Below are 24,320 nucleotides of genomic sequence, written 5' to 3' on the forward strand. Positions count from 1 at the left end.
CCCCCCCCCCCAAAAAAAAGATGAAAGGATCACCAGAACCAGGGCTGACAAACAGGAACTTTTAAAGCAGACCTGCACATACAGATTTCTTCCACTTTACCATTCACAGACCAACTACAACTACAAGATTATACAGTAATCTAGAAAGCTATTTAAAGTCAGATTGTTACAATAAAATATTATCTTAGACAGACTCATAGGGGGCCCATTCTTCAACTGACTTTACTTCTGACAAATCAATTCCAATTGCAAGACTGTACAAAAAGAAACAGAGAGAGACAACCAGAGAGAAGCCCCAAAACAATACCAACAGATGGGAACCTTTAAATTGACCAGCCAAGAACTTTCTCAAGAGACTACTATAGAATCGATGCAGTACTGGCCATGTCTTTAAAGGGGATGGTTAACAGATTCAAATGAAACAGACAACCCAGGGGAATTCCCAAACCATAGCCAAAAGACAGGAACCTTTAAAACAGACAGACCAGATAGGGAAAATTCCAAGTTCCCAACTCCCACTTAACCATGACTTCTGCACCAGTGGCATCACACATGTCCCTACAAAGAGGGATCAGATGTGTAGAATCAAGGGTCTCGGCCAAATGACCAAAGTTGTCATGACTTTCCTGAGTTCGGTTTCCTTTTTCTCAAAGTAGAGCAACTGATAGAACAAATTGTGCAGTTCAGGGAGAGAAGGTGGAGTTCCCTTAAGCAAAAAAGAGCTTCTGCAGCTTCTGGAATGGTCCCTCAGTCCCTCCCTTTTCTCACAGGAACAGCTTCTCTGGTTCTGTCCAAGGCAAACTCATACCATCTCCCAGCTTCTCCAGCGGTTAGCTCTCAGCAAACTCACTAGCACCATGAATCCTTAGCATGGAAGTGAGGGTCACTTAGAGCGCCAGACCTGCCCAAGAGAGCTGGAGTGGGAGCTGCTCTCGGCTACTGGCTGGCTTGCCAAATTTGTACCCCAAGGTTTGGTCCTTGTCCTGGCCGCCAGTCCAATAACAAAGACAAGGTCTTGAGAAAAAGGAAAAAGGTTTATTACTTTGCTAGCAAAGAAGAAACACAGGGGACTCTTGTCCCATAGACTGTGATTCTTGAACTTTGTACTTTGAATACTTACTTTTGTAAAAGTTATTCTTGAAAATTTTGGTCTTGTCTATTTTCTATGATAGACTGAACCTTTCATAAGGAAGTTTAGTTACCATTCAGTTCCTATCTTATTTGCCACTGCCCTGTCTGTTATTATATACCAGACATTTAACAAATATGAATCTTGACTGGTTTTGACAGTATAGTCTTATTTGTATCAAGAGTCTACTAGATGCAAGGAAGAAAAAAAGAATAGCTTATAATACCAGTTTTTAAGCAAATCAGTTTTATATCTGGATTGGTCTTTTTTTTTTTTTAAGAGAAAAGAGAGAATTTTTTTTTTTTAATATTTAGTTTTCAGTTTTCGGTGGACACAACATCTTTATTTTTTTATTTTTTCATGTGGTGCTGAGGATCGAACCCAGTGCCTCGAACATGCCAGCCCGGCGCGTTAGTGCTTGAGCCATATCCCCAGCCCGGGATTGGTCTTTTTATTATTATTATTATTTATTTATTTATTTTTGCATTACAATTCTTAACTGGATTGGTCTTATAATTCAAAAATTATTAAATTTCATTTGGGTGTAGTAGAACACACTGTATTCAAAGCAAACTCGGAGTTTGAGGCAAGAGGATGGCAAGTTCAAAACTAGCCTCAGCAACTTATTGAGTTCCCCAATAACTTAAGAACTAGGAATGTAGCTCAATGGTAAAGCACCCTTGGCTTCCTCTAGTACGCCCCCAAAATCACTGATTTAAAAGTCTCTTAATTGAATGCTGTTCTGACTCTGTGTTCCTCCTGATCTCATTTTTATTTGAGTGAAAATCCCCTTTTGTCCTTTGATTTAAGCACAGGCTAAGTTACATGTAGGAACTAAAGAAAAGGGATTTATTCTGGAAGGGTCTACCATTTTTGGAAGAGAGAGACTAAGCATATAATCTGTTTTCTATTTTGTTAAATGTCCCAGCTCAGGTATGGTATTCTGATTTCTTCCCCCACCCCTAGCCAGAACTGCTCCTCCTCTTTTCCACCTATGTAAAATTTGAATTCTGTGTTGACATTTCTAAAAGTTATACACTTTAGTTCATCTAATCCATCTGATAGTAAGAATTATGCTTTATCTAATGGTTATGGCTAATGTCCTTCATTGGTGCACTTAATACTCTACTTTGTAAATGGATGGATTTTAGGAACAGCCTGGGCAGGTTGAGATTAAGAATGAGTGTGACTGTCTAGATGTGATAGGACATGACATTCTAGCTACTCAGGAGGCTGAGATAGGAAGAACATGTTCAAGGCCAGCCTGAGCAACGTAGTGAGACCCTGTCTCAAAATAAAAATTAAGCCAGGCACAATGATGCACACCTATAATCACAGCTGCTCAGGCTAAGGCAGGAGCATCACAAATTAGAGGCCATTCTGAGTAATTTGGCAAGACCCTGTCTCAAAATGAAAAATAAAAAAGGGCTGGGAGTTTTGCTCAATGGTAAAACGCCCTTGAGTTCAATCGTCAGTACTGAAAGGGAAAAAAAAATTTTTTTTTTAAGCGCTAGGGATGTAGTTCTGTGCTAAAGTATTTGCTTAGCATGTGGTAGGCCCTCAGTTCAAGCCCTAATACACAAAAAAGAAAGAATGAGTGTGATACAGACAAGTCTTAGTAATATAGTCATATTCAGACAAATGGATTTCTGGTAGAGCAAAACTATGAGCATGAATAACCTTTAAAAAATCTTGATCTAGTATGGTAAAGACCCTAGGAGAGGGCTGGGAATATGGCTCAGTTGTAAAGTGCTTGCCTCACATGCACAAGGCCCTGGACTCAATCCCCAAGTCCACCCACACACAAAAAAGACCCTAGGAGAATGAGTAAACAAGGCATGTTTAAGGTTTCCACTATAGACCAACATCACAGAGTGTCTTAGTCCATGTTGTATCACCATTAACACAACCATAGACTAGTAAGTTAAAAGAAAAAAAGTTTATTTTTTGGCTCATGGTTCTGGAGGGGCAAGGTCAGGGTACTGCATCTGATCATGACCTTCTTGCTGGCAAAATCCCCGAGTGGTGCAGGGCATATTGTGACAAAGAACAGGGAATGTATGTGTGTTTATCAGACTGTCTTCAGTTCTCTTCTTCCTCAGGATTCAATCTTAGGGGCCTTATCTAAACACAGTCACTTTTAAAAGCTCTCACCTCTAAACACCACAGAGGGATTAAATTTCCACCTTCTTGTTACTTCACAGTGGATATAAATTTCAACATATGAACCTTGGGAGACACCAAGCAATATCCAAACTACAGCACAGGGTTAGGGCTATAAAGAGGGTGGTCTCTAAATTCAGGATTCAATTATGGCAATAAGAGTGGTTCTAGGGGCTGGGGTGGTGGCTAAGTGGTAGAGCGCTCGCCTAGCATGCATGAGGTACTGGTTCTAAAGAGTGGTTCTAAATAAAATTTTCTGAAAGGAAAGCTTTCTGTATTTCAAAAGAACTGCATGTATTACAGCAAGGCCTGATTTTCCCCATGTAAAGCTACATACTTAATCTGTTCTGTAAATAGTGATAATTTTCCATTCTCTATACAACTTGTTTTTTACTCCTATAATCATTTTTTGAATGAAATACAGAGATAGTCTGTCATATTCTGTTGCCTACAACTTTATGGGAAGGTAGAATCTTTCTGAAGTCTGCTTTTGCATACAAATTTATATAAAAACAAAATTTATATTCTATCCTAAATGTTTAAGTTCCTTCCTGCACATTGCCAAGTTGAAGAAGTTCAAGAAATGCTATTCCAAAAGTATACTGCTTTACTTTGAGTTTAAATTAAGGTACTTGAAAAACTACAAATGTGGGGAGAGGCTTTCTCTGAATTCCTCATGTCTTACTATGGATAGGTCCTCCAAAAGGAAATTATCTGTCATCAGTTCCCACCCAGGAAGTATGATCAACTATGGAAGATTAACATACTAGGGGAGAAGAAATCAACACCATATCCAGACAGATTTTATCACAAATTTTCATAAATCCTTCTAAGGGCCCGTTCATCTTTCCTCAAAATCATTCACTCTCCAAAGTTTGTTGTCCACATCCCCCTAACTCTCTTCTCCTAGGAAGAGGGTATATATGCTCGTAAGTCTCACTGGTGCTTTGGTATTTACTACCATGCATGGTAATAAATTTTGTGTACCTTTCCTCCTATTAATCTGCTTATTAACAGTTAATTTCATAGACAGTTTTCACATCCTCAGAGGGTAGAGAAAAAGTCTTCCCTCCCCTACACAAATATTTCCTACAATACTTGTATAAGTGTCGCAGTTTTTTGTGGTTGTTGTTTGTTTTTTACTTTGATTACACTCAATCACAAAATTAGTGATTTCATTTTAGGCAAACTCAAAAAAGTATACATTTCTTTAATTGTCTTTCTTCTCATAGCTCAAATTGCTTCATGAAGATAAAGCTGTCCATTAGACTACTTGAAAATCTTTTGAAAAAGATCAATAGAATCTAGTGTTATGGTTCTCCTTAATGCACATCAATTGTGTGCTTATTTTTCATAAGGTACTACACTTAATGTTAGGGGTACCATGACTAAAGGGTGCAGAATCTTTGGCCAGAGTTTTAAAAACTTTTCTTTATTAAAAAGAATACTTAGCATATTGGTAAATTAAAGAGGCAGGTAAACTAGGTATTATGTCACAGCTATGTAATCCCACTACCCAGGAGGCTGAGGCAGGAGAATCACAACTGTGAAGACAACTTAGACTCTGAGTCTATCTCAAAATAAAGTTGTATAGATAATAAAGGAATGGGGATGTAGTTTATTGGTAGAGTGCTTGCCTAGCATACATAAGGTCCTAGACTCAATTCCCAGTACTGGGGTAGGAGGCAATGAACATTCAATTTGATAACATTTCCTCTTCTTATGGCTTGGAAATGACTTTTTTATTTCTATTTTGTTTGTCCTCACAAATCATTGTTATTTTGTGTAGTCAATACTTTTTTACATATGTTCTCCATAAAATTCCTTCTTACACTGAAAGGTTGTATTGTGTAGTGATTAAGAGAATGAACTCTGGATTCAGACTATCTGCACTCAGAATTAAGGTTCTTTTATCTAAAGTAGAAGTGGAAAATAGAAACAATGATGCTACCTTTTCAAAGAACATCTCTTTTTTTATATTTATTTTTTAGTTGTAGTTGGACACAGTACCTTTATTTAATTTATTTATATGTGATGCTGAGGATCAAACCCAGTGCCTCACACTTGCCAGGCAAATGCTCTACCACTGAGCCACAATCCCAGCCTACATATATTCTTGATATTATTTTGTCTTGCCTGTTTTGAATGAATTACTCCTGTCTTCATTCTTGCAATTGAGAAGTGAGGGTTAGTCTAATTGCCCTTCCTTTGCGTTTTGTGAGATTATTTTTTATAATAGGCATAAAATTTACAGAGTGTAATATATATTTAGTGTGCAACTGCATGAGTTTTGATGCTAGTAACTACTACCACTATCAAAATGTAAGTATTTCTATCAACAGGGGAAAGTTATATTCATTTCTAGGCATTCCCTACCCCATCCAACCATAGTCATGCAGTGATCTGATTTCTGTCACCTACTATATTTGCTGTTTTTATAGATTTTGGGTGTGTATGAGTGCTGGGATCAAACCTAGGACTTCACACATTCTAGACAAGTCCTCTACCACTGAGCTACATCCCCAGTCCTATAGACTGTTCTTTTTTTTTTTTTTTAAATATTTATTTTTTAGTTATCGGCGGACACAACACCATTGTTTGTATGTGGTGCTGAGGATTGAACCCGGGCTGCACGCATGCCAGGCGAGCGCACTACCACTTGAGCCACATCCCCAGCCCAATATAGGCTGTTCTTTATTATTTAATGGTCAAAACCCCACATTCTTGGATGTCACATTTTCAGCCTTTAATTGGGTGGCAGTTTCCATGTATTTACTTTTATTTTTGTGTTTTCTTTTTAAGGAGTGGACCTACCCTATGAGACGAGAGATGCAGGTATGGCAACTTTTTGTTTGTTCAAGCCAACTCATGTTATTATTATTTAATAACCTTCCTTCACAAAGGTTTGAAACCTGCTGGCTCATGACCTATATAGGCTTATCATTAAGTACTATAAATCTTAACTGTGTTAAATATATAAGATTAATCTTGACTCTTACAGAGATGAGAATCACAGATATGTTTACCTTGATTTGAACATTACACTGTATATTTTTTAAAAATCACATGGTACGTAATCTCATAAATACATACAATTTTTATGTGTCAGTTAAATTTTTTAGTTTGAATATGGGAAGTGAATTTTTACCTTTCTTCCTTAGATTACAATCAGGAACATAGTAACATGTATATGTTTAATTAGAGTCACTTTTTCCTCATCTTAAGAGTGAAGGGCCTTGGGTTGTAGCTCAGTAGTAGAGTGCTCACCTAGCACATGTGAGACACTGGGTTCAATCCTCATTACCATATAAAAATAAATAAATAAAATAAAAATATTGTGTCTACCCACAATTAAAAAAAAAAAGAAAAAGAACAAAAGAATAGAATACAATATTTGTATTCCTTTTGAAAGCAGTTTGCTTTTTCGGTCTAGTTTAGATAATTTCAGGAGAGTTAACTATAAAGCATGTTCAGTTTTTAAAGTTATTCATTTTTGTATCTGATTTCTTTTCAACATGCATAGCTAAGTTTTTCCGGAAGAGTGAGTAGAATGCTTCCAGTTTGAAATGAATTAAAGAGGTAGCTAATGTACATAGCAGTTCCTTTTCTTTTGTATTTCTTAACATTTGCAGCCAACTCTATCAGCCCCAGGTTCAAGTGATGTCTCTCATTCCTTGGAATCCCTTAACTTCTAAAAATCTATTACCTTTTCTCCTAATAAAAATTCACTTTTTAAATATATGTAAGTAGATATGAGTCATTTTGCTTACTGCTGTAGAATGCAAAGATGAGTAAAATATAATTCCTGCCAATACAAAGCTGGTAGGAGAAATAAGTCTTATATACAAATAATTATAATCATAATGAGTATGTTTCAACTAACTATAGATAATAGTGCTAATCTATCTTGTGCTGCTTTTGATTTGTCTGACTAAGGCTTTGTGTAATTCCAGATTTGCTTTATACCTGTTGTTTCTGACTAGAGCAGAGAATAAAAGTAAAATTAAAGAGATCTCATTCATCTAAAAGGCAACAATCAGTGAACTAATCCTACCCAAGCTGCTTATAAAAAGCACTGAAAGTGTAAATACATGGCTTTTCAAACCTAGATTTAAACTTGGGATATTTCACTTGACATTATAAAGCACATCTGCATTTCTCTTCCCAATCATTTGCTCCATGTGGCTAGGAAATGCCCCCTAAATAATAAACTTTTAAGCAAATTATTATAACAATTATGAAAAAAAATTCACAAATCCATATTTGTGGCACATATTTGGTATAGATTTAAATTGCTAATGTTAATTTTTTTTTTTCCCTAGGAAATTTTACCTGGATTATTCTTAGGCCCATATTCTTCTGCTATGAAAAGCAAGGTATGAACTTTAGGTTAGGTTCATCAAGAGACTTTAAAAACCTATGTTTCTGGGTAATTTTTTTAGTAATAAGAGTTTTCTTTTAGAGAACATTGACAAATACTATCTGTTAATAGTTGTTGTCACTCTGTAGTACCTGCCTCATTCCTAGTTTTACTGGGCCAGTAATTCTCAAGTGTTTCATCACAAAAGAGTTTTTCTATTATATTTTTCTCATGAAATCTGTGTGTTTTAAAGATTTACCAAATTGACTCTTAATAACTTGTTTATTTTCTGAAAATATTTGACATCTGTAATTGTATGAGATATAATTAAATCCCAAAATCAGAAAATTTAAAACCCATTTTGACCCATTGAATATTGTAATATATGAGCTCTAGATTATTATTTCCAACGTATTAATGTACCTGTGTTGGTTTTATTGAAATATTTGTAAAATTGAAAACTTGGAACTTAATGGGTTAAGATTTTAGTTAACCCTTCTCCATCAAGGGTAGGAATATGTGTTTCCTAGTATATAAGAGACAGATTTAGGCTCTTGGTAACTAGTAAACTATTTCTTTTTGTCAAATTTTTCTATTGTTTGGGTTGGGGGTATAGTAGAGTGCTTACTTTGCATGCATAAGACCCTGGGTTTAATCCCCAGCACCACAAAAAAGGAAAAAAAAAATTCTATTGTTTGTAGTTATAAGGTCAAAACCTGCTTTATGTAAGCAAATCCACTGAGAAGTATAAAATACTGTTTGCTATTACATACATAAGAGTTCTATTTTGATAAGGTTTTCTTTACCTATTAATAGTATAATATGCCTTCAAATCTTGTTAAAACAGGCTTTTGTCCGCTTGTAGTTTCTCATATAAATAGAGTTGATGTGAAAATCCAAAGATCATCAAGTGTAAACAAAGGAATGAATATTGAATTCATTTTGGAGGTTGACATAAATGTAAATATTGAACATTGGTTAATTATTAATCCTACCAAACACCTCCTGTCCACTAACTCAGGATGTGTTCAGGAAATACAAAGATAATTGAACTCTAGTCTATGCTGACATGAGAAAATTTGGTACAAAATTAACATTGAAAATCATTATCTTAATTAGGGCTGCTCTAACAAAATACCATAGACTGAATGGGTTCAATAGAAACTTATTTCTCATAATTCTCTATAAGTCTGAGATCATGGTGCCACTATGATCCAGTTCTAGTGAGAGCTCTCTTCTAACTTGCAGATCCCTTCCTATTTGCAATACCATTGCATTGCCAATAGAGAGAGTTCTTAGTTCTTGTAAGGATGGTAATCTCTCCTGGAAGTTCTACCCTCATGACCTCATTTAAACCTAGTTACCTCCCAGATGTTTAACCTCCTAATATCACATTTTGAGAGCAAGGGGTTCAACATATGAATCTGAAGAGGGGGACAGAAACATTCAGTTCATAACATATATAACTTGTTCTTTGACTTCTGCCATGAATTATTATTGTTCAAAGGTGTTAGAAAATTTAGGTTATTTTGATTCCTCATGCCAGCATGATTTGCTCATTTATCAAATAATTATTTTTTGATTAGGCATGGTGTTACATATCTGTAATTTCTGAGGCAAGAGGATAGCAAGTTCGATGTCAGTTCAATGTCAGTCTCAACAATTTAGTGAGGTCCTAACCAACTTAGTGAGAGCCTGTCTCAAAATAAATAAAAAGGGCTGGGGGCTGTAGCTCAGTGGTAAAGCACCCCTGGGTTCGATCTTTAGTACCAAACCAAAAAAAAATTTTTTTTACACGTAGGTGGCACTGTGCCCATCCACAAATAATTATTGAACTTACTTATTATGCTTTCTTAAAATTATTACCTTACATAATTCTCAACACTGTTTAGTTAATAGGTAATATTTTCCTCATTCTCACGTGATGGAATTGAGCTACAGCATACAGGTCATTAGCAGAGCTGGGATTTCTAGTTTTGACTCTCATGACTTTAAACCCCATGCTTTTAACCACTGTTTAATCTGTTTTCCAAGTAAATTATCTTTAGCATCCCATGAAGCTGTAGAATTATACATATAAAATATCCATGTTAGCCTTTTGAGGACATTATCCTTGAATCATCAAACTGTCTTGCTGATCATTTCAGGTAAATTTTCATATAGTTAACTTTTTATACTGTGTTTCTTCCTGTCTCTTCATTTTTTACAGCTACCTATACTACAGAAACATGGAATAACCCATATAATTTGTATTCGACAAAATATTGAAGCAAACTTTATTAAACCAAACTTTCAACAATTATTTAGGTAAGAAGTATTGCTGTGATTTACAAAAAATGTTAAGGTTAATAAACATGTACAGTCCCTATAAGTTTATTACATAATCAGACTTTTTTCTGTATGTATCTATTTAAATATTTTTTCTTTTCTTTTTTTTTTTTTTTTATAAAGTTGTAGATGGACAATATACCTTTATTTTATGGATTTATATGTGGTGCTAGGGATTGAACCCAGTCCCTCACATGTGCTAGGCAAGCACTCTACCATGGAGCTGTAGCCCCAGCCCCTATATATATCTGTTTTGTAATGATGGAGCATACAATACATAATTTTTAAAACAAACTTTATTTAAAATATTTAAATCATGCTCATGATGCAAAATTTTAAAGGTTTAAAAAAATGTATACTGAAGAGGAGGTTTCTGTATTCTGTTTCTGTTTCTCCTAGAAACTGTTTCCCTCCCAAATATATCTACTGTTACCTCTTCATTGAGTATTCTTTCAGATTATATGTTAACTTATACAAGAATATTACTATAAACTTTTGTTTTTTTATACTGTTTTTTTAAGAGTATTTCATATCAGTACTTACAAAGCCATCATCTGGCTATAGTAAAATTTATTCAACCAATCTCTTGTTTTTGGACATTGAGATTGTTTCCAGACTTTCATAGAAATAGATGTAGATATGAATATAGATATTGTATATTGATTATCCCTGTATATATCATTTAATTCATATATGAATATACTAATAGAATACATTTGTAGTAGTAGAATTGCTGGACCTAAGAATATGAGCAGGTTAAATTTGATAGATAATACAAATTGCTGTCCAGTGAGTTGTATTAATTTATAGTCCCACTGTTAAGTGTTAAGAGTGTCTTTTGTGTATTTCACTAAGACAGAATTATACCAAGAGAGAATTTTAAAACAGAGAGTAAAAATGATGTTTCATTCAATTTTAATTTGGCTTTTTCATGTATCTTCTGATAAGTCTAGTGGTTTTAAAAATTCTATTATGCTCTGCTTTATTCTTTATAAAAATTACTATAGCCTATGAATATCCATAAATACAAGATACTCTAAAACATAGTTTATAAACATACAATAAAATAATATGTAACCAAAAAAAGAGTAAAATTGTCTATGTGTGTTCATAGATATTTGACATATTCAAAATGGTATCCACAATTTGGTCTGCAGAATTACTTTTAGGATACAGTCGTTGTTTGAATCCTTCGGTTTTATACATTGGATATTCCTTGGATCTTGGGATTTAACCTTTCTGTTTTAAAACCAGAATTTTTTTGAAATTGTTACCACCTAAAGGATCGTTGAAGAATTATAATTTTTCTATCAAAAGAGACCTATAAAACTAATTTCATAATTTAGTTACCTACAAAGAAGTGACCTTGGATAGGTTAGAGATGAGAGTTTTCACAAAATAGAATAAACCTAGCATGTTGATATGGCCTTATTTTAAAGGCTTTCTAAAGTAAAATTCAAAGCCCCATGTTGTGGTACACACCTGTAATCCTAGCGTCTCAGGGGACAGAGGTAGGAGGATCTCAGTTCAAAACCTGCGTCAGCAACTTAGCAAGGCCCAAGCAACTTAGTGAGACCCTGTCTCAAAATAAAAAATTTACAAAGGGCATAAAAAATTTACAAAGGGCTGGGGAATGTGGATCAGTGGTTAAGTGCCTCTGGGTTCAATACCTGGTACCAAAAAAATAAATAAATAAACCGAAATTCCAGGATAGGTGTGTTCTTCATTGTCTTTTATTTTACTGAAGATTAGTTCAAACATTGAATTTTTGATTCATGGTTCCGTCAGATTGCTGCCTTTTGTTGTTTTTTGCGGGGGGTAGGGGGACAGTTGGTAGTTGTCGGCCTTTTTCAGACATTGGGCTCCTGTTGAAATATTCTTTGTCTTTTTGGGGAAAGGGCACAGAGTCATTCAGAGAACAATCTTCTGGTCTTAAGAAAGTTGGTAGAAATAGAAGGCTAATAGTAAGAATTATGGACATGTTTTTGTCTTTATTTTCTAGATCCACTGTGATCTAAAGGAAAGTTTCTTTCCTGATTGTGACATTTTTGTTTTAACAAAATTTTTGTACTAAAGTATCAAGAGAAATGTTAACATGTTTTTAAGGAATATGTTTTTTAAGGCTTTAAGTGCTCTACTGTCATGCAATATCTATCAACCTGTTCTTAGAAATATGATACATTGAAAATTATTTTGTATTCTTTTCATAATTACAAAGAAATACTCAAAGTTAATTTCTTTAGAAATAAAAGAGCTTTACCTGAAAGTGTGCTTATCATAAAATATTCTATTTTCAGATATTTAGTCTTGGATATTGCAGATAATCCAGTTGAAAATATCATACGTTTTTTCCCTATGGTAGGTATCATATATTTTAATATCATTAAAATTTAACTTCATTTTGACTGAAAATTGTAGGATTATTTTTGAAAGGAAATAAATTGTTCATTCACATTTTTTTTAACTCCTTTACAGTTTTTGAAACTTGTAATAGTTATATTTATATTATTTTGGAAATTCATGAATTAAGAAATTAATTGTTTTTTATTCAAGCAAAATAACAGGAGCCAAGTACCTTGATGCACGCCTGCTGTGATTTGTGCCCAGCCAGACTGCGGCACACGCCTATAATCCAACTACTTAGGAGTCTGAGGCAGGAGAGTATCCAGTTTGGGGTCATCCTCATCAGTTTAGTGAGAACCTGTCTCAAAGTAGAAAATTTGTAAAGGACTGGGGTATAGCTCAGTAGAAAAACATCTCTAGGTTCAGTTCCCCATTATCAAAAAAAAATTACAGGAAATTGTTTTCAGATTTCATTTTGTTTCACTGTATTTTATGTCACTTATATGAATCTTACATGCTTTATTATAACATTGTCTTTTGCTTTCAGAGTAAGGAATTTATTGATGGAAGCTTACAAACTGGAGGTAAATAATGTTTCTTTCATTAAGCTAATTATTTTTAGGAAATTATTTGTTAAAGTAAGTTTTTAGTGTGTTTTTACCTTAAATTCAGGCAGTTTTAGTTATATATAATAGAGTGTCTCCAAATTTATATTTTCCCATATACTTGTTCATTTGGATAGGGTTTTAAAAACATGTTTATTAGAACTAGTGTCAAATTCTTTCTGAGCTTTAAATTTCTTTTAAAGTCTGTGGTAATTTCTGTACAGTAAAAGATTTGAAAATTAATAAATATTCAGGTGGCATGTATATGATCTAAAATGTTTAAGGAAAGATTTACTGTAGTTTGATATGTGGTTTCAATATATGTTAGCTGCTGACTTGTGTTTTTCTATGAAAATAACAAGTTCTTATTTTTTTTAGGAAAAGTTCTTGTCCATGGAAATGCAGGAATTTCCAGAAGGTATGGATTTAGAGATAATCTTTTTTTTCCTCTAATATTTGATTGATGAGTTGTGTTTTCTAAATTTCTTTTCTCTGTCTTTAGTGCTGCCTTTGTTATTGCATATATTATGGAAACATTTGGAGTGAAATACAGGTAAGAAAGTATGTTAAAATGAAGCTTAGTGGTTATGGTCGTGAGTTTGAAGTAAACATGTTTTTCTCTAATATTTATATTTGATAAGCAGTAGCTTATAGCCCATGGTTACTCTCTTAACCTAATTCATCTACCTTGTATAGATTTTTCTTAGGCTAATGTTTTTGTGGTTTATGGAGCTAATACTATGATTTTAAGAAGTCAAGGTAACATTATAGATGAAATAGCGAACAAGACTACTTACTTTCCACTAGGGAATGGGTTAATCTCAAGTTTAAAAACTCTTGGACACATGTTAGTGGATGCCTTGTTTAAAATGCTAATTTATTATGTTTTATTAATGAGTTAAGAATTATTTGTAGCACCTATAATTCAGAGTAGTATTTGTTTTATATTTATTTATTTATTTTAGGTATAGATGAACACAATACCTTTATTTTATTTGTTTTTATTTATTTATTTATTTATTTTAAAGAGACAGAGTGAGAGAGAGAGAGAGAGAGAGAGAGAATTTCTAATATTTATTTTTTTTAGTTATCGGCGGACACAACATCTTTGTTTGTATGTGGTGCTGAGGATCGAACCCGGGCCACACGCATGCCAGACGAGCGCACTACCGCTTGAGCCACATCCCTAGCCCTTATTTGTTTTTAGTTTTATGTGGTTCCAGCGATCCAACCCAGTGCCTCATACGTGCTAGGCAAGTGCTCTACCACTGAGCCACAACCCCGACCCTCAGAGTAGTATTTCTTATTAAAAGTCATCTTTTCCAGCATAGTACATAGATTTTTAAAAGGAAATGGCCTTCTTGACCCCCCAAAAAAGCAAATATCTAACCAGTGTATAAGGTACACTTCTCTGTTTTGTGCAAGGTAGAAATCTTGTTACCAGTGCCATTTCCATTTCATGCTTAAACATAGACATTTGCTTAAAAGTATCAGGTCTTAAGGAAATATTTGAATTTAAATGCTTTTGTTTATTTAATTGAAAAAGATTCAATTAAAAGAATTTCATTTATATGTTAATGTATATGTTCTCTTTCTATTTGGATTCCTATCAGTAATATTAATTTGAAAATAACTTCCATGGATTCTATTGTGTCCAATATTATTATAGGCTCTTTTATCTCATTTAATCCTCACAATTTAGGGGAGTTAACTTCTCATTTAACCAATAGTAATATTTTGAGCATGTTACTAAATACATAAGCTCCTCCTGTCTTGACATAGGTTCCCCCAAATAAGTATTCTAATATTCATTTTACCAAGGAAAAAAAATAAAGCTTAGAGAAGTTGAACACCTAGAACATATGGTAGGTTAGCAAAGGGATTATGATATTTAGTCTGACTGTGCTATTTCCACTTTTGACTCACTACTTCAATGTGTTAATTATATAGTTATGATTTCCTATTTAGGGAAAGTTTTAGATATTTTGATAAATTCTGAAATGCTCAAACAATTAATTAAATAATAACATTACATTAATTTTCTTTTTCTGTTTTTTAAGAGATGCATTTGCTTATGTCCAAGAAAGAAGATTTTGTATTAATCCAAATGCTGGATTTGTCCATCAACTTCAGGTAGCTAACTTCTCTCTTCTTTATGGCATTCAGAATATATAATAGTTAAAATCTTTTGTCTGTGAATTCACTTGTAGAATTTACTTTTTAAGTGCTTGGAGTTTGCATAACCTCACTAATTTGATTATTGTTCAAGTTTACACCTCTATTTGAAAGTATATTTTTAAAGGTGCTGTTATCAAGAAAATGGAATTAAAGACACATTGTTAAATCTAACATTAAGGGGCTGGTGTTGTGGCTCAGCGGTACTGTGCTCTCCAAGCATGTGTGAGGCCCTGGGTTTGATCCTCAGTACCACATAAAAATATATAAATAAAATAAAAGTATTGTGTCCAATTACAACTAAAATATTAAAAAAAAAACATCTAGGGTTGGGGTTGTGGCTCAGTGGTAGAGCGCTTGTCTAGCATGTGCGAGGCACTGGGTTCGATTCTCAGCACCACATATAAATAAGTAAATAAAGGTCCATGAACTACTAATAAAAGATATTTTTAAAAAAATCTTACATAAAGTAATGGATTTTTTTCCCTGTATTTTGATCATACACAGGGCATAAGATTATTTTGACTCAGTACTGGTTGAACAGCCCTAATTTGAAAATCTTAAATTCTTTAATATTCAGAATTTGTTTCATATTCAGTTTCGAGATTCCAGTGAAGTCTTATGCAAATATTCTAAAATCCCAAACATTGAAATCTGAAACTATTCTGAATCTAAACATTTTGAGTAAGGTATAGTCAACCTATATGCTAAATATGACAGCCTTTTCTCTTACATGTATTGTATCTTCCATGTTATTTCAGATTTTGTTGAGACATGGGCAGATATACTAACTATAAATTTCTTTGCTTTTTGCCTTGTTCTTTAAAAAATGCATTTTTTAAAACATTTTTATATTTGAAAGAATAATATATACTTATGGTTAAAAACTCAGCAATACTTAAGAATATAATTTGAAGTAAATCTTTTAATAATGAATATTGAAGATATTTCTATAATATACATTCATTGGCCACATAACATTTTGATCAACAATGGTCTGCACATATGATGATGGTCCTGTAAAACGGTAATGGATCTGAAAGATTCCTATTATCTAGTGATCTCATAGCCATCATAACAGTGTTGTCCAACACTTCACTCACATGTTTGTGGTGATGCTGGTGGAAAACTAGTGTGCTGCTACAGTTTACTATAAAATAGTATGTATATGCCATAAGCAGTCTCACACATCTTGATTTCAGTGTTCTCTTGCCTTTGATTTATCTTTTGATCATCATGACTTTGAGACTTAGGCTATATACCACCCTCCCCCCACACACACACACCCCATAACTTGGGGGGTTATAGTAAACTACTATCTGGGTTGTGTAAATACACTGATGTTCCCACAATGAAATCACCTAACGAGCTGGGTATGCTAAAAGTCTGTACTGTCAGCAACTTGGAGCTGAGACAATTGCCTGGACAATTTAGCGAGGCCATCTCTCAAAGTAAAATTTTAAAAAAGGGATGGGGGGCTATAGCTTAGTGGTAGAGTGTCCATGGATTTAATTGCCAGTAACTATGCCCCTCTCCTCCCCCACCAAACCAAACTATGATATCACCTGACAATACATTTCTTAGAACTTGCTCCAGTTGTTAAGCAGATTGTGAACCATATTTGTGATGAATTACTTATTCATGAGTTTTTGGATTGTTTCTAACCTTTCATGATGATAAACTGTATTGTAAAGATACCCTAATAGGTGCATTTTTTTTATAATTCTGTGAATTTACCTGTGAGATAATTGATTGAAATGGAATTGTTGGATTATAAATATTTGAAATTTGATAGATATTGCCAAATTGTCTCTAAAAAGTATGAAATAATATAAACCAGGAAGCAAGTAGTGGCTGCTTTCTCCTACTGTAAACAACAGTAGCCATAAATGTTCTTATCAGATTTTTTGAGCACTGCCATCATAATGGTAAAGGTAACAGTTCCTTGTTTTAATTGACTTTCCTTTGAATTAATGAATTTGGGACTCTTCCCATATTCAGATTATTTTCTGTGAACTGGTTATTGGTATTCTTTGCATTTTTTTTTAATCAGGTTATTGGTTTTTTCCTCATAGGTTTTATAGTAGCTCTTTGTATATGATTATCTGAGATAATCAACTCATAACAAGACATGATTTATTTCAGTTTATTGTTTTAGAAGTTCTGTTCTATGATTGATTCGTCCCATTGTTTTAGATTCCTATTAGGGAAGTACATGATGGTCGCATGTAGCATGGTATACCCCTATATATCACAAGCCAATGAGCACCTGTAGGTAGGAGTGTTGACCTGGTATTCTCTGTTGCAGTAACTGGTCTAATTTCTAAGTCTTTGATCAATTTAGATTTGATTTTTTGTGCAGGATGAGAGATAGGAAGCTAGTTTCATTCTTCCATACATGGATAACCAGTTTTCCCAGCACCTATTATTTAAAAAGCTGTCTTCAACGTGTTTTGGCACTTTTGTTAAGGGTCAGATGACAGACAGCCCATATCTGTGTGGGTTCATTTGTGTTTTCTGTTCTATTGGTCTATATGTCTGTTTTTATGCTAATAAAAAATATGCAGTTTTTGTTAGTATAGCTCAGTAGTACACTTTGAAGTTGGGTATTCTGATGCCTCCAACATTGCTTTTTTTCCCATATCTTACTCATTCTTCTGACTTTGTCATACCACTCAAGGGCTTGTTGAATCTATGTTAAATCTTATTTTTGGAAAACTATGAACCAGTACCTACATTATCTGGGATGGCCAATAAGACAATCATCTTCTCTGCCTAGCTGAGTTTGGTTCCATTTTTTAGAAATTTTATTATGAAAATCAGTACATATAAGAAAATACATAAAATTTAAATAAGCATCCAAGTAACCATCACCCAGGTTAAGAAATTGATTATTTGCCATGATCCCTAAAGCCCTTTTGAAGTTCCTTCCTAAGCTCTCCTCCCTCTGTAACATAACCACTTACCCCTATCTACTTGGTGATCAATCCTTTTTTCCTCATTTTTCTATTCAGGTTTAGTAGTGTTTCCTAATTTCATCAAATGTTTTCCTTGTTTTCAGAAAAGGAATAGGAACAGAAATTCTTTGATTCTTCCATCTTTAACTGGAAGCAGAGAAAAAAATATTGTCTTTAAGGAATTAGAGAAAAGGATATACACTTAAGTATATTAAATGACTCATTTATCTGATATTTAAAATATCTTACAACAGTATCACTTTTTTTAGGTACTGGGGATTGAATCCATGGGTACTTAACCACTGTGCCACGTCCCCATCTCTTTTTATTTTATTTTTCATTTTGAGACAGGGTCATACTGAGTTGTTGAGGCTGGCCTTGATCTTGTGATCTGCCTGCCTCAGCCTCCTAAGTTGCTGGGATTACAGGCATGCACTACCATGCCCCACTATAGCATTTATTTTGACTGAATTTTATTTCTTTTCATTCTTAGAACCATTTAATGAGATTGCCATTTCAGTTTTTGGTTGGTTTTGTTTTGTTTTTGCTCATATCAGACAGAATTAGAGATCATTATAGCTAATGCCCCAGTAGACAAGGACACATACGGACTGGGAGGTCAAGCTTTTGGTATGACCTGGATTTTATGGTTATCAGCAATTATGAGATAGAAATTTAAACCTCAATTTTTCTTACAATATGTGGTGCCAGTGTTTTCATTGTAAACTAAGAAAACCAATAATATGCAAATCAATCACTTTTTTATGAAGAATATAAATGTATATCCAAGTTAATTAAAATCTTTTTTTAGGAATATGAAGCCATCTACCTAGCAAAATTAACAATACAGATGATGTCACCACTCCAGATAGAAAGGTCCTTATCTGTCCATTCTGGTACCACAGGTAAGAACTTTTTCTTTTTAGAAGAGAAAGCTGGAGAGAATTCTATTTTTTAAAAAAAGGAGAAAAGTTACATCCATTGCTTGCTAGAAGTTATGCTGAAAAGTTTAAATGTTCAGAAAACTTTGTTGTACTGGTCTTCCTTCTCCTTGTTTATTTTTTAAAAAATTAGTGCTTTATAGATATACATAAAGGTTAAATTCACTGGTATATTCATATATAAAACATAACATAATTTGGTCAGTCTGTCATTCCACCATTCCTCTCTCTTCCCATACTTCCTCCCTCCTCCTCAATCCCCTTCCTCTACTCCACTGATCTCCCTTCTGTTTTTATAGGATTTCCCCACCCCTTCTATTCCCCCCTTACTTTGTTCTAGCTTCTACAAATGAGAGAAAACATTCAACCCTTGATTTCTGAGTGTGGCTTATTTCACTTAGCATGATATTTTCAAATTCTATCCATTGACCAGCAGATGCCATAATTCCATTCTTCTCGAGCTGAGTAAAACTCATTGCATATATATACATCACATTTTCTTTACCCTTCATTTGTGGACAGGTACGTGGGCTGGTTCCATAACTTGGCTGCTATAAACATTGATGTGCCTGTATCACTGTAATATGCTGATTTTAGGTCTTTGGGATAAATACTAAGATGTAAGATAGCTAGGTATATGGTGGTTCCATTCCTTGTCTTTTGAAGAATCTCCATACTGTTTTCCAGAGTGGTTGTATGAACTTGCTGTCCCACCACATCCTCACCAACATTTATTATTATTTGTATTCTTGATGATTGCCATTCTGAGTGGTCACTCTCCCTATTCTTGAGAACAGTTTAGATGTCAGGAGAACATGATTAATGCACTCTTTGACTAGCCCCTCAACATTTGAAGTTCATCTGTAACTCAAAACAGCATTTGCATTTAGCCTCATTTTAATCTTCAGTCTGTTAATTTTATACCAAAACATTAGGTTCATATTAGAGTTTGTCCTCTGAATAGGTTAAAAAAATTAAAGCTTATTATATGCTATACATAAAACATACTTAAAAGTTTCAGCGGGAAAAATATACCCAGTCATGAAGTTAAAAAGTTATTTGGGTAATTTACAAAATAATAATCACTAAAGTTCGCTATAAATTCAGTGTGAAATTATCATAGTGTGTACAAGGCATCACTTGATGAAAAACTGATTTTTACTGGCTGTAACATTCTAACATGAATTTATTTACTTTCTCATGTTACATTCACTCAATAACTTTAGGCAGTTTGAAAAGAACACATGAGGAAGAAGATGATTTTGGAAACATGCAAGTAGCAACTGCACAGAATGGCTGACTGAAGACAAACACAAAGAGTGTGAATTTCTATTGGGAAAGGAGACAATTCTAGAAATAATAATAGTAATGTTAAATGGTAAGGACACATGTAGTTTCTTTGCAATTATATGTTGCTTCCAGACATGTTTCTCTGCAACTTGTTGAGCAACATTTTAAGAAGATGTTGGACTTCTGCAATAGATGGCACTGATGGTTTTACTTTTTTTTTAAACACTTTACAGTTTATTATAAACCAAGAACTTTGGACTTGCAAAGAGGTATTATTGCAATAATGCACTTTTCATACTTGAAATTTATTTGTATGATATAAAGTTATTACTTTAAACAAAATGCAAGTTAGGGGGGATTTGTTTATAAATTTTGGGTAATTTATAACAAGAATTTCCTAAGGTTTGCTAAAAATTCATTTTGTGTTCTATGTATTACATTTTAAAAATAATTTTACAGTTCAGTTTTATGATGGAGCCTCTTACAGAAACATTAACAAAATACAGGAATCTGCCACATTTTTTATTATAATTCAGTTACTTACCATTTTATTTTTTTAAATTTCTTGATTCTTTATTAGTATTCTTTCAGTCATGACATTAACCAACTATCTTTACTGTAATTTAAATTAAGTAAATGCTTCCTTTCATAATTTGTATGTTCTATAGGAAAAAAAGGTTTTTAATGATCAAAGAAAGATGTTTTGCTTCATATTACCAGATGCTCAAAAACAAGGAGAGTGTTCAATTTTCAAGTGACTTTCTATTTTGCTTTTTTCTTTTAAGCCAAATGTTGTATTTGTTCTTTTCAGAATTGTCTAGCTTTTTTGACCTTTGTCCAAAATGGTTCTAAATAGAATGTGATAAACCGATGTAGCACTATTTTTTTTTTCTAAATGAAGCCCCCCAAAAGAAAGTGCCTTGAATTATTTTTGAAGAAAATTAAATTCTCATGACCTCTAAGTTAGTATGTAGAACACTGAAGAGTTCTTAACATTTTTCTGTAATTTTTTTTTAAATGTTTAAAAATTAGCTTAAACTGAACGGGTGAGGCTTAAAGAAAATGTTACTAAATTTTTTGAAATATGGAACATTCACTGTTTTATGTTGTATTAATGATTCTGTGAGATTATTCTAGCTCAGACAAAAGGTCTTCTTGAAGATGAATTTATTGGGGGAAATGATTTGTGGGTAGTTTTAGTGGTTCTTAAATTAGTGAATTAATCAGTTCTTTGAGTTGATCCAAATTTCCCCCCTTAATTTGCATTAGCAGTCACTTTATGAATCTTTAGTTCTTCGTACTTTTATTTATATGTACAATAGTTGTTCTAAGAAAAACATTTTTGCTATCTTAAGTGTGATGTGAGGGAAGTTTTTAACTTTTTATAGTTGATGACTTTAGGTGTAGCACAAACAAAACTTTGTATCTCACTTTTCTCAGTCCTCTCTTGAGGTGCTTTACTGATGGGAATGAAATCTCTGCATTCCCATAGTACCAAGGAGGTGTACTTTTCAAGGTAACTTATTACACCAGGTTACTTACTTACTTTCCTCCCTATGATGTAATAATACAGAAGAAGAAGAAGAAAAAAAAAAAAACTTTTATCCCCCATAGTGGACAGTGAAAATTTATTGAAATTACTGTTAAGTCCTGTTGACATGTGGTATTCTTCTGATTGGCCATCTTCTCTCCTCTTACCACTCTGAAAATAGCATATTATTAACCCCATTGTGGTCCAGTATTCTATTGTGTGATTACAACATTTTGTGTAGTGATCTAGTGAAGTCAAGATTGCATTGGATGTTCAAAAGTTCTAGCTGGTAAAAAATCAAGGTACCACAGCTTTCCTGTATGTAGATCATTATTGAACAGGTCAGCAAACATCTCTTGCAATCTCTAACAGAAACTGCTATAATCTTCATAAAAGCAAATTTATATTTAAAAATTAGGCAGTTGAAGTTTTTATTTAATTCACTTTATAAAAATATATATCCTCTATAGCAGTCTGGCAAAGAAATACAAATTTGGCTAGTGATACCAATTTGTAGCTGGGTAATTTTTCTTTTTCTAACCACTATCATTTCTATGTTGTCACTAAAGTGCCTGCCCAGCACTATATACTAAAGACAGTCTCAATCTAGAAAACAGGACTATCATCTTGCATACAATGTTAATGGGACAAAACATGAGGTTTACCCTTTCGTATAAGAACGTTGCAAGTCCCCTGACCCCTTAGATCTCTTTATCCACTTAGTGTTCAACTAGCTTTTTTGTAACTCTACTTGTTCTTTATTCTATTTGGTCTCATTTCTGTGCTTTTATTTCCAGTGATGTTTTATGATACATAATTATGATTAACTTAACTAATCATGATTTATTTTAGAGTATTTGAATAATGTATGAGACATCACCCAATTTTAACCTTAAATATATAATCCAGGCACAATATTTAAAATGAAATTGAATCAAAATGTAGGCAAACTACATTACTATGCATTTTGAATACTGAAAATAGTCAAACTGGAATGACAGTATTCTTGTAATTTCAGTTATTTGGTTCATGTTAATTTGTTATCCATTAGGTATTTAAACAATAGTTATTTTTATTTGTATCTACTCTGGTGGAACTGTTAAACTGTGATAGCTTTTGCTACCAATTCTCAACCAATTAACTTTTAGAGCAGAATACTCATTTTGCGGGGGGATTGTGTGCTTAGGAATCTTGAGTTTAGAAGTAATGTCAGAAAACGTTAAGCATGTCCTTTTCAAGAAAATATAAGGTTCCTAATTGTCTTATTACCCTGGTAATTCAAGTGAATTAGAAGTATTTAACTGCAGTCTTGAATTATAAAGTTGAGATGTATCTATCAGGATCTCAGCTTGATGTAAAGTAAATGAGCAGTTACCTGGCGGATTTCTGGTTTAATCCATAATTCCATTACATAGCTTCACTTCAGTATTTACCTTTGTCCATTCATTGATAATAACAGGAAGTAGCTAAGAATTACTAAAATATTTTAATTTATTTATTAGGAAAATAAGTTTCTAGGGTATTTGAGTGCTGGATTTTTCTTTTTCTTTCCCATTCATGGCAGCTATTTAAAAAAAAAAAGAAAAAAAAAACTCGCTCAAAATATTCAGGTTTACATGTTAGCTCCCTCTCAGAGGGAGTTGCCATACCTCACAATTCAAAGTGTATTCTATAGATCAGTAACATACTGACATGTAATTGCAATTTACTATGCAGCAAAAATGATTCAAGAAGAAAACATTACAGTGTCTATTTACCTTTGTATAAGCAATTGCTTACATTACTCTGCTTTTAACATTTGTACTTGGATAAAATGCTTATGTATGTATAGGAATGTCATAGTGCAAAATGCTGCTACCCGAGGCACAAAGTATTAAAATTATTTTGTGAAGATTGGTGGTTGTATTAAAACTGTTGTGCCATTATACCTCAAAAATATTGAAAAGTTCATTCGTACTGCTGATGCCTGAGAACTTCTTTACTTATTCTCTGGGTAAAAATAACCCAGTTTTACTCCTACAGATTAAAAAAGGTGAATGAACGTTGAAACAAGAATATCTTTCAAAACCTTGTGGTCAACACACACTCAAAAATGTCTGCAAGCCCCAAATTCCAGTTAGTTGAGCAAGTTGGGAATTCATGTCTGAAGGAAGGATAGGTACATCATTTATAGCACCACTTTTAGTCCATTAAAAAAAAAATAATACTTGATTTTATAGTACTGTCTCTCTCCCTCATCCACTTTGCTTAATCAAATCTAAGATCCCACCTAAACTATAACACTGAGAGCAAAATATTGCTGACTAAACTATAGCAGGTCGGTGATCCTTAAATGCATCCAGATTTTAGGGATAGCCCACTACATTTTCAGATTAATGAAACATAAACAAAAATATGGGTCACCTAAAAATCAGAGTTACCATTCATTATACCTTTTCAAAAACAAAAGTGCTAACAAAAAAGTTAATATAGTTTATATATTAAATGCAGATTTTTTT

At 33.4% G+C, this 24,320-nt stretch overlaps 1 protein-coding gene across 1 annotated transcript in view; it reads left to right on the top strand.

Moving 5' to 3' along the window:
* Window positions 1–23,715, top strand: part of Styx (serine/threonine/tyrosine interacting protein) — a 31,511-nt gene extending 7,796 nt beyond the window's left edge. The window contains exons 2-11 of the mRNA XM_015480891.2: window positions 6,095–6,127; window positions 7,615–7,668; window positions 9,862–9,959; window positions 12,278–12,338; window positions 12,871–12,907; window positions 13,307–13,346; window positions 13,431–13,481; window positions 14,989–15,061; window positions 18,872–18,965; window positions 20,228–23,715. Of these exons, the coding sequence (XP_015336377.1) occupies window positions 6,095–6,127; window positions 7,615–7,668; window positions 9,862–9,959; window positions 12,278–12,338; window positions 12,871–12,907; window positions 13,307–13,346; window positions 13,431–13,481; window positions 14,989–15,061; window positions 18,872–18,965; window positions 20,228–20,301 (615 nt within the window). The 3' untranslated portion in view covers window positions 20,302–23,715. The remainder of the gene's footprint in view (window positions 1–6,094; window positions 6,128–7,614; window positions 7,669–9,861; window positions 9,960–12,277; window positions 12,339–12,870; window positions 12,908–13,306; window positions 13,347–13,430; window positions 13,482–14,988; window positions 15,062–18,871; window positions 18,966–20,227) is intronic.
* Window positions 23,716–24,320: the final 605 nt, after the last annotated feature.

Source organism: Marmota marmota, unplaced genomic scaffold, assembly GCF_001458135.2.
Source record: "Marmota marmota marmota unplaced genomic scaffold, marMar, whole genome shotgun sequence".
NCBI lineage: Eukaryota > Metazoa > Chordata > Mammalia > Rodentia > Sciuridae > Marmota > Marmota marmota.